General features: G+C 42.7%; 1 protein-coding gene across 1 annotated transcript in view; it reads right to left on the bottom strand.

Annotated features, from left to right (window-relative positions):
• Positions 1-12,214, bottom strand: part of LOC106560333 (KICSTOR complex protein SZT2) — a 188,366-nt gene that overhangs the window by 68,008 nt on the left and 108,144 nt on the right. The window contains 10 exon segments of the mRNA XM_082956975.1: positions 3,879-4,061; positions 4,282-4,403; positions 7,249-7,296; positions 8,217-8,344; positions 8,597-8,729; positions 8,984-9,081; positions 9,342-9,505; positions 9,799-10,004; positions 10,174-10,371; positions 11,798-11,971. Of these exon segments, the coding sequence (XP_082813101.1) occupies positions 3,879-4,061; positions 4,282-4,403; positions 7,249-7,296; positions 8,217-8,344; positions 8,597-8,729; positions 8,984-9,081; positions 9,342-9,505; positions 9,799-10,004; positions 10,174-10,371; positions 11,798-11,971 (1,454 nt within the window).

Genomic DNA, 12,214 nt, shown 5'->3' with positions numbered 1-12,214 from the left:
GAGGTCAGTAGAGGTGCATCAAAGCTAGGACCAAGAGAATGAAAAACAGCTTCTATCTCAAGACTATCAGAATGTTAAATAGCTATCACATCACCAGCACATTAGAGGCTGCTGCCTATATACATAGACTTGAAATCACTGGCCACATTAATAATGCAACACTAGTCACTTTAATAATGATCACATATTTTGCATTACTCATCTCATATGTATATACTGTATTCTATCCTACTGTATCTTAGTCTATGCCGCTCTGACATTGCTCGTCTATATATTTATATATTCTTAATTCCATTCCTTTACTTAGATTTGTGTGTATTGTTGTGAAATTATTAGATATTACTTGTTAGATATTACTGCACTGTTGGAGCTAAGAACACAAGCATTTCGCTACACCCGCAATAACATCTGCTAAACACGTGTAAGTGACCAATACAATTAGATTTTATTTGACATATTAGATAAACCTAACGGTAGAATTACACTTTAAAAACCCATATTTTCATAAACTACAGTATCTGTTTATAGACATCAAATGTACAGACCAACTCTGGTAGGGTTGAAACCATGATCTACTTTAAAAGCCTAACACAACTGGACTGAGCCCTTGACTCAAACTGTAGCAGGGATTATAGTCAACCCAAAAGAGTGCTGAAGCTTTGGAGATGGTGCATGGACAGCATGCCCTGATTTACACTGCACAGCTTATATGCCCTCAACCCCCCCCCCCCCCCCACTAAAAGGAACTTTTGGGGAAGTTAGTTCAAGAGAGCAGCTTAATGGCTGCTGGGCAGGACCGGGGCAATGAACGAGGAGGAAGAGGAGGACGGGGAGGGCCCAGATGCCCCAGTGTGGCAAAGCCATAGAATTAGAAATTAGAATAATAATTTAATAGGATCTCTACGGGCAGAGCCCTCTGTCCAGTGTCTGTCTCACGCCCAGGGGGCGAAGGGGGTTGAACTGGGCACTAGTGCCCACTGTGCTCCTCATCAGGACAGTGACAGATGACGGTCTGCGCGGGCAAATTTTCTGCCGCTTTGACTCTGCCTTCTGTCCTCATTCATTAGTGTAGAGGCGATTAAGAGGGCATCGAGAACGAAATAGAGAAAAAGTTTGGGACATTTCCTTTCTTTCATGTTGACTTTTTTGCACTGTAATTGGTTGTCTTGCGATGACACTGGGGGCAATGGCATTGCACTTATTTACTGACAAAATGTTGGGAGGATGTTTGTCCCATTTATCACAGTTATGACCTCAAACACACTGTTAAACAAAAACGCAATATGGGTATCCTCTTATGTTCCAAGGGAAAAGCAACGAGTAAAACAGTGCCTATTCTTTTAGCAAAATCACCTAAAAGCACCTAAAAATACCTCTCCCTTTCCTCTCTTGTAGTCAAGCATTCAGGCAGACTGCTCAGAAATTATAGGCATTCTTTGTTATTGACCCTGGAGCTACGGAACTAAAAACACGGGCCGTGAAGTCAGAGAGCTGAGTGATTCTCTACACTCCTCAGCTGTGTCCCAAATGGCACCCGGTCAAAAGCAGTGCACTACATAGGGGAATAGGGTGCTATTCCACTACATAGTGTGGTGCCAGGACAACAACCTCTCAATGTGAGCAACACAAAGGAACTGATCGTGGACTACAGGAAAAGAAGGGCCGAACAGGCCCCCATCAACATTGACGGGCTGTAGTGGAGCGGGTCGAGAGTTTCAAGTTCCTTGGTGCCCACATCACCAACAAAGTGTAATGGTCCAAACACACCAAACAGTCATTATGCCCCTCAGGAGACTGAAAAGATTTGGCATCCTGACCGGTTGCATCACCGCCTGTTATGGCAACTGCTTGGCATCCGACTGTAAGGTACTACAGAGGGTAGTGCGTATGGCCCAGTACATCACTGGGGCCAAGCTTCCTGCCATCCAGGACCTATATACTAGGCAGTGTCAGAGGAAGGCCCAAAAATGGTCAAAGACTCCAGCCACCCAAGTCATAGACTGTTCTCTCTGCTGCCACACGGCAAGTGGTACCGGAGGTCCAAAAGACTCCTTAACAGCTTCTACCCCCAAGCCATAAGACTGCTGAACAGTTATTCATATGGGCACCCGGACTATTTACATTGACACCCCCCTTTGTTTTTACACTCCTGCTATTCACTGTTTACTGTCTACGTATAGTCACTAAAACCCCTACCTACATGTACAAGTTACCTGAACTAACCTGTACCCCCCCACATTGACTCGGTACCGGTAGCCCCTGTATATAGCCTTGTTATTGTTATGTAATCTTACTGTGTTACTTTTATTACATTTTTTACTTTAGTTTATTTAGCAAATATTTTCTTAACTCTATTTCTTGAACTGCATTTTTGGTTAAGTCCTTGTAAGTAAGCATTTCACGGTAAGGTCTACACCTGCTGTATTCGGAGCATGTGACAAATAACATTTGATTTGATTTATTTGGGACACAGTCATTCTCTCCGCTCCTCTCCGGGAGCTTATCAAAACGATTCAGAGATACAAGGAGGCTGACGGAGATGTTGACTGAAAAGGTGAAAAAGAGGACTAGAAGAAGGAATGAAGGCCTCAGTGCTGACATGCCATACCTAGGGAGGGAGGGAGGGAAAAGAGGGAGGGAGATGATCAGAGAGGGGAAGAAACGAGGTCATGGTGATGTTCTGTATTAAAGACCAAGGGGAATCTACTCAGTACAATTAACAGACAAAGTGTACATCCCAAATGGCACCCAATTCCCTATTTAGTGCACTACTTTTAACCAGGGATCAAAGGGCTCCGGTTAAAAGTAGTGCACTATGAATTTTAAAACAGTGCAAATGGATTCAGGAAGATCAGATCCATAAGTCTTGGAGATTTCAAGTATATGATATTGCACATATTGTAACTGTAGTTACACCATTTAGCTTAACAATGCAGCTCCTTGCAATGCAATTCCAATGAGGGCTGAAAGAACTGAATGTAAAGGACAAAGTAAACAAGTGACAGAGCTGTTGATAGCAGATAGCAGACTACTGCTGTTTAAACCTCAGAGAGAAACAGAGATGAAGGAGGGGATTTAGTGACAAGAAGACACCCAGCCTCAGCTAAGAGGAGAAGCGACAAAGCAGAGAGCGAGAGGGGGAAATAAAAGAAAAGCAATGAGGAGGTACAGGACCTGCTAGTGTGGAAGGAATCCACGTCCCACCCTCAGGAGCTGACAGATGTGTGTAACCTGCCTCGGGAGTGGCCTGGCCTATACTTGCTGTACCACCAGATGCTCCACTAACACCGCATTTCCATGGAGACTTACCTCGACGCCAGTGTTTTATGTTCATGTAAACTCTAGTATAATTGTGTTACCATTACACGTGTGGCATTGTTATGTAAATGCCATCTAAAAAGTACCAGTGGCCTTGCTTTGGCCCCAGGTGAAAGCAGGAGCCATGGTCCAGTGAGACAAGGGTACTGGCCCGTGTAGAAGGAAACTGAAAAGACAGCCTAAATCCTATATCATGCACCACCAACTAACAGACTGATTCCCCAACTTTTATAAGCCACCAGGACAATGGTCCCAATCCTAACATTGTACCATCCGTAGATTGTGTGTGGCATATGTTTAATATAATGTATACTTATAGGCCACAGTTATGTTGCATCAGAGGGTGTTAGACTGTGATGAATTAAAGCAGACAGCTGTGCCGTGCGTGAGACTGAGCATTTACCTTTTCAGGTCTTGGGCAGGTGTGTGATTTAAAGACCTCAGTAATGGTCTTGGTGTGTGGTTACAATCTAACACTCATACAAGAATGATAGTTGTGTGAGATTGACAGTGGATTTTCTGGTACATGTATATGAACTTGGTGAGTGAGAAACGTTTACCTGTTTGAGATCTGTGTGGGCCGGTGTGTCAGAGAAGCAGCAGTGGTGGAAGAGACCCATCTTCTGGTTGAGGAGACAGTGGACAACGTGGGCCCTGGCGTTCTGCCACTGGACCAGCCTCACCAGCCCACGGTTCAGAGAGGCTCCAAGGTCCACTGACCAGTTATAGGTGTACAGGGTCACCTGGGAGGGAGAGAGCGAGAAAGCGAGAGAGAGATCAACCCACCCCATACAGCATTTGAGTGAAAATGGAGCAACAACCCGATAAATTTTGCCATCTCTTGTTGTAGGCAACTCCCGTGCGCACGCATGCACCAGGAACACACACACCAGGAAGAATAGCTGCTGCTTCCGAATAATTTGTTTTATTTTTATAATAACAACACACTCCTCTTCTCCCCACCTTCTTCTTCAGGATGTGTATGAGGAGAAACCTCTGCCTTGGGGCCACACCCCTCCAGGACTGCCCTGGGCTGAACCAATCAGACTGCTCCAAGGCCTCGAAGCGCTGGAAGCCTTTATGAGCTGATTGGACATATAGGGAGGGAAGACAGTGAGAGTGGGCCACAAGGGGGGGGACGATGACCAGGGTTGGGGTTAATTACATTTAAATTCCGGATGTTCTTCATTGAAAAGCAATGAGGACAATTGGAACTGCAATTTCAGTTTAACTTCTGAATTTAAATATATTTGACCATAACCAACCCTGGAGCAGACAGACAGAAGACAGGAGAGACCTGAGCGGAGCCAAACCCCCGTCTCTAAGATAAAACACGGTAGGGTAGGCTGAGAATCAATTTAACTAGGGGACCTTAAATGTCTTGGATCAGAATATTTCATCTCTTATTTACCATAGAGTATATGACTAAACGGATAGTCAGCTACGCTATTGTGGGAAAGTGAATTTTAAATATGAAGCTATTAAAATTCAAATCATAAACGGTTCTCATTACATCCTAGCAGACAGAGGCTATGGGCTGTGGTCAAAACTAGTGTACTAGGTAAGGAATAGTATGTAATTTAGGACATAACCAGCAAAATATCTCAGTAAGGTTTTCTAAGCCCCCAGGGCCAGTTGCATAAAATGATTCACAGAGCCATCCTGAGAGGCGTGCATGGGGCTAGTCTGCTACTGCTTTTAGAGCAGGAGAAAAAGAAAACCTTTCCTTTTCTAAGAAATAGACTTAGCATCAGTGGAAAAAAATACTTTCCAAACAGCCAGAGACTTAAGCTTTAAGAGAAATTGCAACAATTTATGAAAGTAGAAATAGTGAAATTTGATATTTGGAATTGAAATATGAAGTCAGTTTGAGGGAGAAGAGACAGAGGAAACTGTGAACTCTTCATATTCACAGATATAAGGTCATCCTTATTAAGCAACATGATATGATGCACAGCTCACAACCATGCATACAGCTAAGCATTGAGTACAAAGCTTTACATTCCAAAAATTACTAAGTGTCTTCAGAAAGTATTCATACCTCTTGACTTATTCCACATTTTGTTGTGTTACAGCCTGAATTCAAAACTGATTAAATTGATTATTTTTCTCACCCGTCTACACACAATACACCATTATGACAAAGTGAAAACATGTTCTAATACATTTTTGCTAATTTATTGAAAATGAAATAAAGAACTCATTTAAATAAGTATTCACACCCCTGAGTCAATACTTTGTAGAAGCATCTTTGGCGGCAATTACAGCTTTGAGTCATCTTCGGTATGTCTATCAGATTTTCCAATCTGTATTTGGGGATTCTCTCCCATTTTTCCTTGTAGATTTTCTCAAGCTCTTAAGTTAGAAGGGGAGCAGCAGTGAACAGCAATCTTCAAGTATTTCCACAGTTTATCAATGGGATTCAAGTCTGGGCTTTGGCTGGGTCACTCAAGGACTTTGTCCTGAAGCCATTCCAGCGTTGCTTTGGCTATATGCTTGGGGTCATTGTCTAAGGTCGTTTGCACTCTGAGCAGGTTCTCATCAAGGATTCGTCTGTATTTGGCTCCATTTATTGTTCTCTCTATCCTTACCAGTCTCCCAGTCGCTGCCACTGAAAAGCATCCCCATAGCATGATGCTGCCACAACCATGCTTCACAGTAGGGATGGTGTTAGATGGGTGATGAGCTGTGCCTGGTTTTCTGTCTCATCAGACCACAGAATCTTTTGCCTTATATGCTCAGTCTTTCACGTGCCTTTTTGCAAAACCAGTCGTCCTGTCATGTGCCTTTTTCTCTGGAGTGGCTTCCGTCTGGCCACTCTCCCATAAAGCCCAGATTGGTGAAGTGCTGTAAAGACTGTTGTCCTTCTGGCAGGTTCTCACAACTCAGCCAAGAAACTCTGTAGTTCTGTCAGTGTGGTCATTGGGTTATTGGTCACCTCCCTGACCAAGCTCCTTCTTGCCTGGTTGCTCAGTTTGGTTGGACGGCCAGTTCTAGGTAGTCTGTTTAGTTCCATATTTTTTCCATTTCCCAATGATGGAGAACCACTGTGCTCTTGGAAACTTTCAACACTCTAGAAATTGTTTTATACCTTTTCTCAGATAGATACAGTATATGCCTCATAATTCTCAGAGATCTACAGAGACCTATTCTCAGAGATCTTGGACTTCATGGTATAGTTTCTGCTCTGACATGCAAAGTCAACTGTGGGACCTTATATAAACAGGTGTGTTTCTTTCTAAATCATGTCCAAACAATTGAATTGGCCACAGGTGGACTCCAATCAAATTTTAGTGACATGAAGGATTATCAAAGGCAATTGGATGCACCTGAGCTCAAGTTGGAGTGTAATAGAAAAGGGGTGTGAATACTAATGTAATTTAAATGTCTGTATTTCATTTTCAATACATTTGAAATAAAATCTAAAAACACTTTTTCACTTTGTCATTATGGGGTATTGTATGTATATGGGTGAGAGAAAAAAAAAAATGTTTTAATCAATTTTGAATTCCAGCTGGAACACAACAAAATGTGGAATAAGTCAAGGGGTATGACTACTTTCTGAAGGCAGCAGAGATTCCGTTTTCTCACCATTATTTTTTTGGACAGATTTTACGAGGCTCAAGAGGTAAATAGAATTCCATATTAATTGTAAGAAATCTGAATGAAACCAGAACAGCCTAGAGATAGTGTTGCTTGGTTGGGCTGGCTGCAGGTAAACTTACCTGTCAACCTACTATGAGGAGGAGGGCAGAGTCAGACTTACCTGTCAACCTACTATGAGGAGGAGGGCAGAGTCAGACTTACCTGTCAACCTACTATGGGGAGGAGGGCAGAGTCAGACTTACCTGTCAACCTACTATGGGGAGGAGGGCAGAGTCAGACTTACCTGTCAACCTACTATGAGGAGGAGGGCAGAGTCAGACTTACGTGTGAACTTACTAAGCACAGGGGTGTTCTCATCATCTGAACTGTCTTCTGTGGGCAAATAGAGATGAGCACAAACAAACAGCATGACATTGGCAGGATGCAGGCACTGGCAGGATGCAGGCACTGGCAACAGACAGCTCTATAGCTACACAGAGACACTAAGCTAAAGCTACAGACAGAGATTGTTTCAAAAGAAAGAAAGAAAGAAATGTTAGGCAGTTAAAGTTTGAAAAGGGTTGCTTTGATTGTCAGTGACAGAAGAGAGAGTGAACCCAAGTGCAGAACAGTAGCAGAGAAAGCATGTGATGTCACACTAAGCTTAGAAACAATGCTGCCTGTGTGTATATAATGCACGTCTACACTCATCTACAGTTAATCATTAGCAATTAGAACCATGCCATAAAAGGCATGCTGTTTCTGACGTGGAAAGAAAAGAGTTACGATGAGACATTTGGAAATAGCTAGAAATGTTCCATGTTGGGTTAGAATGTAGTATTTGGGTTTGTGCCCAGTTCTGCCTGTTAGCATCATAATAATATCTCTCTATTATGCTGATGTATTACTACATTCATTAAGTCATTTAGTAAAGTATGTTTGACCACACAATCCAGATATTTAACTACACATTCCAAAGTTACAGAGAGGAAAAGGGAACCTCAGGGGAAAAGGGAACCTCAGGGGAAAAGGGAACCTCAGGGGAAAAGGGAACCTCAGGGGAAAAGGGAACCTCAGGGGAAAAGGGAACCTCAGGGGAAAAGGGAACCTCCACATTTTCTTATTTCTCAAAAATAATAGGAAATGGGGCATCATTTGAGGTGAATAAAATGAGCATCACATAGTTATAAAGGGCAATGATTATGTTTAACTCCATGAATCAAATAAGCAAACAAAATCATGGGTCAAGCAAACAGTGAACAGTGACTTCTTTCAGAGCACAGAGATAATAGAACCCTGGCTATAGCAGGTACCTTGCTCTGTGCAGCAATGCCACTGGTGGAAGTTCCTTCCAATGAGGATGAAGGTTCTAGATGTGGCAGGTGGTTGGCTGAGGTGTTGGATCAGAGGCATGGGAACAAAGATGTCTCCTTGGGTACAACTAAGGGACCAAACAAAAACACAAATGATAAAGTCATTATATATAAAAACATATCCTTTCAAAACTGTCTTGAAAGATGAAGTTTGTGAAATGTGTTTGTAAGCTTATGTATGTATATACATGTGTTCCTGATATATACTCTTTCCAAACTAGCTGGAAGCTTTTAAAATAACGCACACATATTCATATGCTTGATTCTTTCCAGTGATTGTGTCTTTCCAGCGATTGACTTGATTCTTTCAAATGACCCACCTCATTCTCTCGAACACCTTGACTGTGGTGTCACTGGCCAGGGAGCTGACCAGATTGACAATTTCTGTCAGGATGGGAGGAAGCAGGAACTGGGAGGCAATCTCAGCGGTGCACTGCTGAATGGACGGGCATCCTGTTTACACCAGAGACAGAGCAAGAGAAAAGGAGATGAAACAGAAAATGAGAGTCTCTCACAGAGAAGAGATAGGAGACGACGGCTTCATCCCAAACGGCACCATATTCCCTTTACAGTGCTCTACTTTAGACCAGAGCCCATCAAGCGAAACAGACAATCGGTTTGGGAAGCAGATCATCTTTTATATTACCTCCTCTCCTGTCTCCTTTCCACTCCAGCAGAAATAAGGAGAGGGCAGAGGAGCCACTCACCAACGTTAGCCATGAAGGTGATCCAGGGCTGACAGGTGACCTGATACAGAGGGTGTAGGGTCCCAACGTTCCCCTCCTCTAGCTGGGACACATGTCTCCTGTTGGAACATACACACACACACCCATTAAACAGTGCAATACTGCTGACAAACTCCACATTTAACAGTGGTGACCAGACTTTGTTTCAAGTGGTATTTTCTGTCTTTCAAATACTTTAGTTGCACTTAATTGAACTTGCCTGTCGCAATGGAACCAATAGAATAGTTCAAACTATGCCCAAATAAAACACTCAAAGTATTTAGAAGAAAACAGATCCTCTTTTAACCCAGATCTAAATCCAGCCTGTGTATATGCGAACCTCTGGGCCTGCTCCAGTTCTACAGCCATGGACCTCTCCTGGCTCCACTGCTGCTTCACGCTCTCCGTCCTGTGTCTCCTACGTGTCCGACCCTCCTCCCCCTTCTCCTGAACGATGTCGTCTGTCGTCTTAGGGATCTCCAGCTCAGATGAGTCTGGCTTGCTCTGCAGGGAGGATCAACATTTCTTCATCACTCTTTACTAGTGAATCAAACAGCAACGTGGTTGTTCATAATCCAAATATTGATATAATGTTGATCTCGGATGAATGTAGCACTGACAGAACCAACTCAGTTGAGACATAGAACTGTTTGATGAAATATTCTGAAATGGCACTCTATTCTCTATACAGTACACTACTACCAGAAATAGAAAAGTTGTTAATTAGGGAATAGAGTGCCATTCTGGACACAATCCACTTTTACAACACGTCACACTTTCAATGAAAGAGAACTCACCAGTATTTCCCAGAAGCTTCGGCGGGTGGTCTTGCCGGTGGGTGTGTTAGACTCGGGGGTGCTTGGTCCAGTGTTGGGGCTGGTCCCAGAGGGGGGAGGGATCAGAGTGAAGGGGGAGGGGCTGTTCTTAACACTCCTAGAGCCACTACAAGACATCAAGCTGTCCTTAAATTCCTTCACTTCCAATGGAGGAGAACTTAAATGACCTAAAAAGAAGATGTGGAGATGAACCTGATAACATTGATTGATTTTAAAACAAATCTGAATTTGATTGATAACATAGTCTACCATTTTAAACAACAATCTGAATTCACTTTCTAAGAGGACCAATAAAGCATTTGCAGTTCAGGTACTGTAATAGTAGTATTTCCTCACCGTTAGTTGTGTCTTCTCTCTGACCTCTCCCAGGTGTGGTAAGGAACGTCTCCAGACACAGCGGATTGGGCAGGACCCTCAGTTCCATGATGACGTCACAGAGGGTGTGGCGCAGGGCTCCTCGCAGTTTGTCAGTCAGCTGCAGGGGGGAAACGTTACCTTGCTCCCAAATGTCAAAACGTACCCTCATCTCTGACCCTGTCAGGAAGAACAGATGATCAACTGACTGATGGACATAGCACTGAGCATGTGTAGAACTAGCCTGGTCCCAGATCTGTTTGTGCTGTTTTGACAACTCCTATGGTCATTGTCATGTGACAATTTCAAGCCAGAACATTGCTTGTCCCAGATCTGTTTGTGCCGTCTTGCCAACTCCTATGGTCATTGAACTAGCCTGGTCCCAATTCTGTTTCTGCTGTCTTGTCAATGAGCACATTGTGACTATGACCATAGGAGTTGGCTATACAGCACAAACAGATCTTGGACCAGGCTAGTGCAGACGCAGCACACCTGATTAATGATGACAGTCCTGTAGAGCAAGGCCCAGCAGATTTAAACAGTTCAGGTAGTTGGCCTCTAATTGCTAACCCTACACAAATACATAATGGTTCACTAGATTACCACACGAGAGAGGAGGCTACTCTCAGAACTCATTTAATTCTCTCAAACAAACTAGGAAGCAGAAATCATATTTGCCAATTAAAGTTGTTAGCTATATGCAAATAAATGTTTTATGCACTGAATTATTTTGCTGAAGTTCTTTAAACAAAAAAAAAAGTTTCATTGAAATGTATTCAATGTCACATCGACAAAAAACATCCCTGTATCAAAAGAGGGAATTAAAACTCTTTGTAACATTCCGCAGTGACCATCATTATGCAGACAGATGTAGCTGTCCTACTCAAGGTGACATCGCATATTCATTCCAGAGTGAGACCATTACATAGGACTTATTGCTCTGTTTATTAACAAATCCATATTGTGAATTGGTGCTTTAGGAAGTTTGAGTTTGTCAACAATTGATTTAATTAAAACGCTTAAAGTGTAACTTTTTTGGCAACCTGCCAAAATTCACATAGAAGAGTTATAGATCTGTTATTCTCATTGAAAGTCTAAGAATGTGCACTATTCCTATGCTTCCCGAAGTTTAGTTTTTGCGCCTTTTACTTTCGGTTTTGTACACCATCTTCAAACAGCTGATAATACTATATTTTTGGTTATGGAAAATATATTTCACAGCAGTTTAGATGGTAGAATTCTCTACACTATACTTGCTTGCTTTGTCACAAACTGAAATTAGGCGAACAATTAGAATTTTAGCAACCAGGAAACGGCGGAGCGTTTACTGCGTAGTGCACTTTTAATAGAAGAAATCGACAATGCAGCACATAATAGAAAAATAATTTTATGACACTGTTCAACAAGAAAAATACACAACAACAACTCCACCAATGGTTCCTCTGGCTACCCTGGCAGGGTCATGTTCATCGGCACTAAACAGAGAGGTATTATCTGAAAGTCCAATAAGAAACAATACTTTTCATTTTCCCTTGCAAAACATTTTGCTACAATGTGCCCTAATGAACAGGACCCTGATTTCTAGAGAAAACCTACCGGGCTTTACCTGAGCTGAGGTAGTTGGAGTCCACCTTAATGACAGTTGTCAGGGTGTCAAACTGTTCTGGCTGTAGGAGGATGCTGGAGGGATCTCCTCTGGGTGATGTGGTGCAGTTGTGGGCAAGAACCTGCAGGGGGCATCCTTGAGCATCTACGAACGACAGCGCGATACAGGCAATACCTGAAGGCAACAGGTGAAATGTGGAGGACAGCGTAATATACTTACTACAGGATGAATAGAGAAGACATGAGTCCTCCAACTACAAGGTGGTGCTCTGTTTTATGGTCCTTCGAGCCAGATAGTAATTTTTGTTCATTAACAATAACCTTGATTATGTTTTTATCTAAACTCAACAACAAAAAAGTTCAAGTGCAATTAAGTGCAGTTTTGAAACGACAATGATTGTGTGCGGCATTATAAAAC

The sequence above is a fragment of the Salmo salar genome, chromosome 10, assembly GCF_965601325.2.
Source record: "Salmo salar chromosome 10, fSalSal1, whole genome shotgun sequence".
Taxonomy (NCBI): domain Eukaryota; kingdom Metazoa; phylum Chordata; class Actinopteri; order Salmoniformes; family Salmonidae; genus Salmo; species Salmo salar.
Note: the sequence above shows the minus strand (reverse complement) of the source record. Positions and strands in the feature narration are given on the sequence as shown.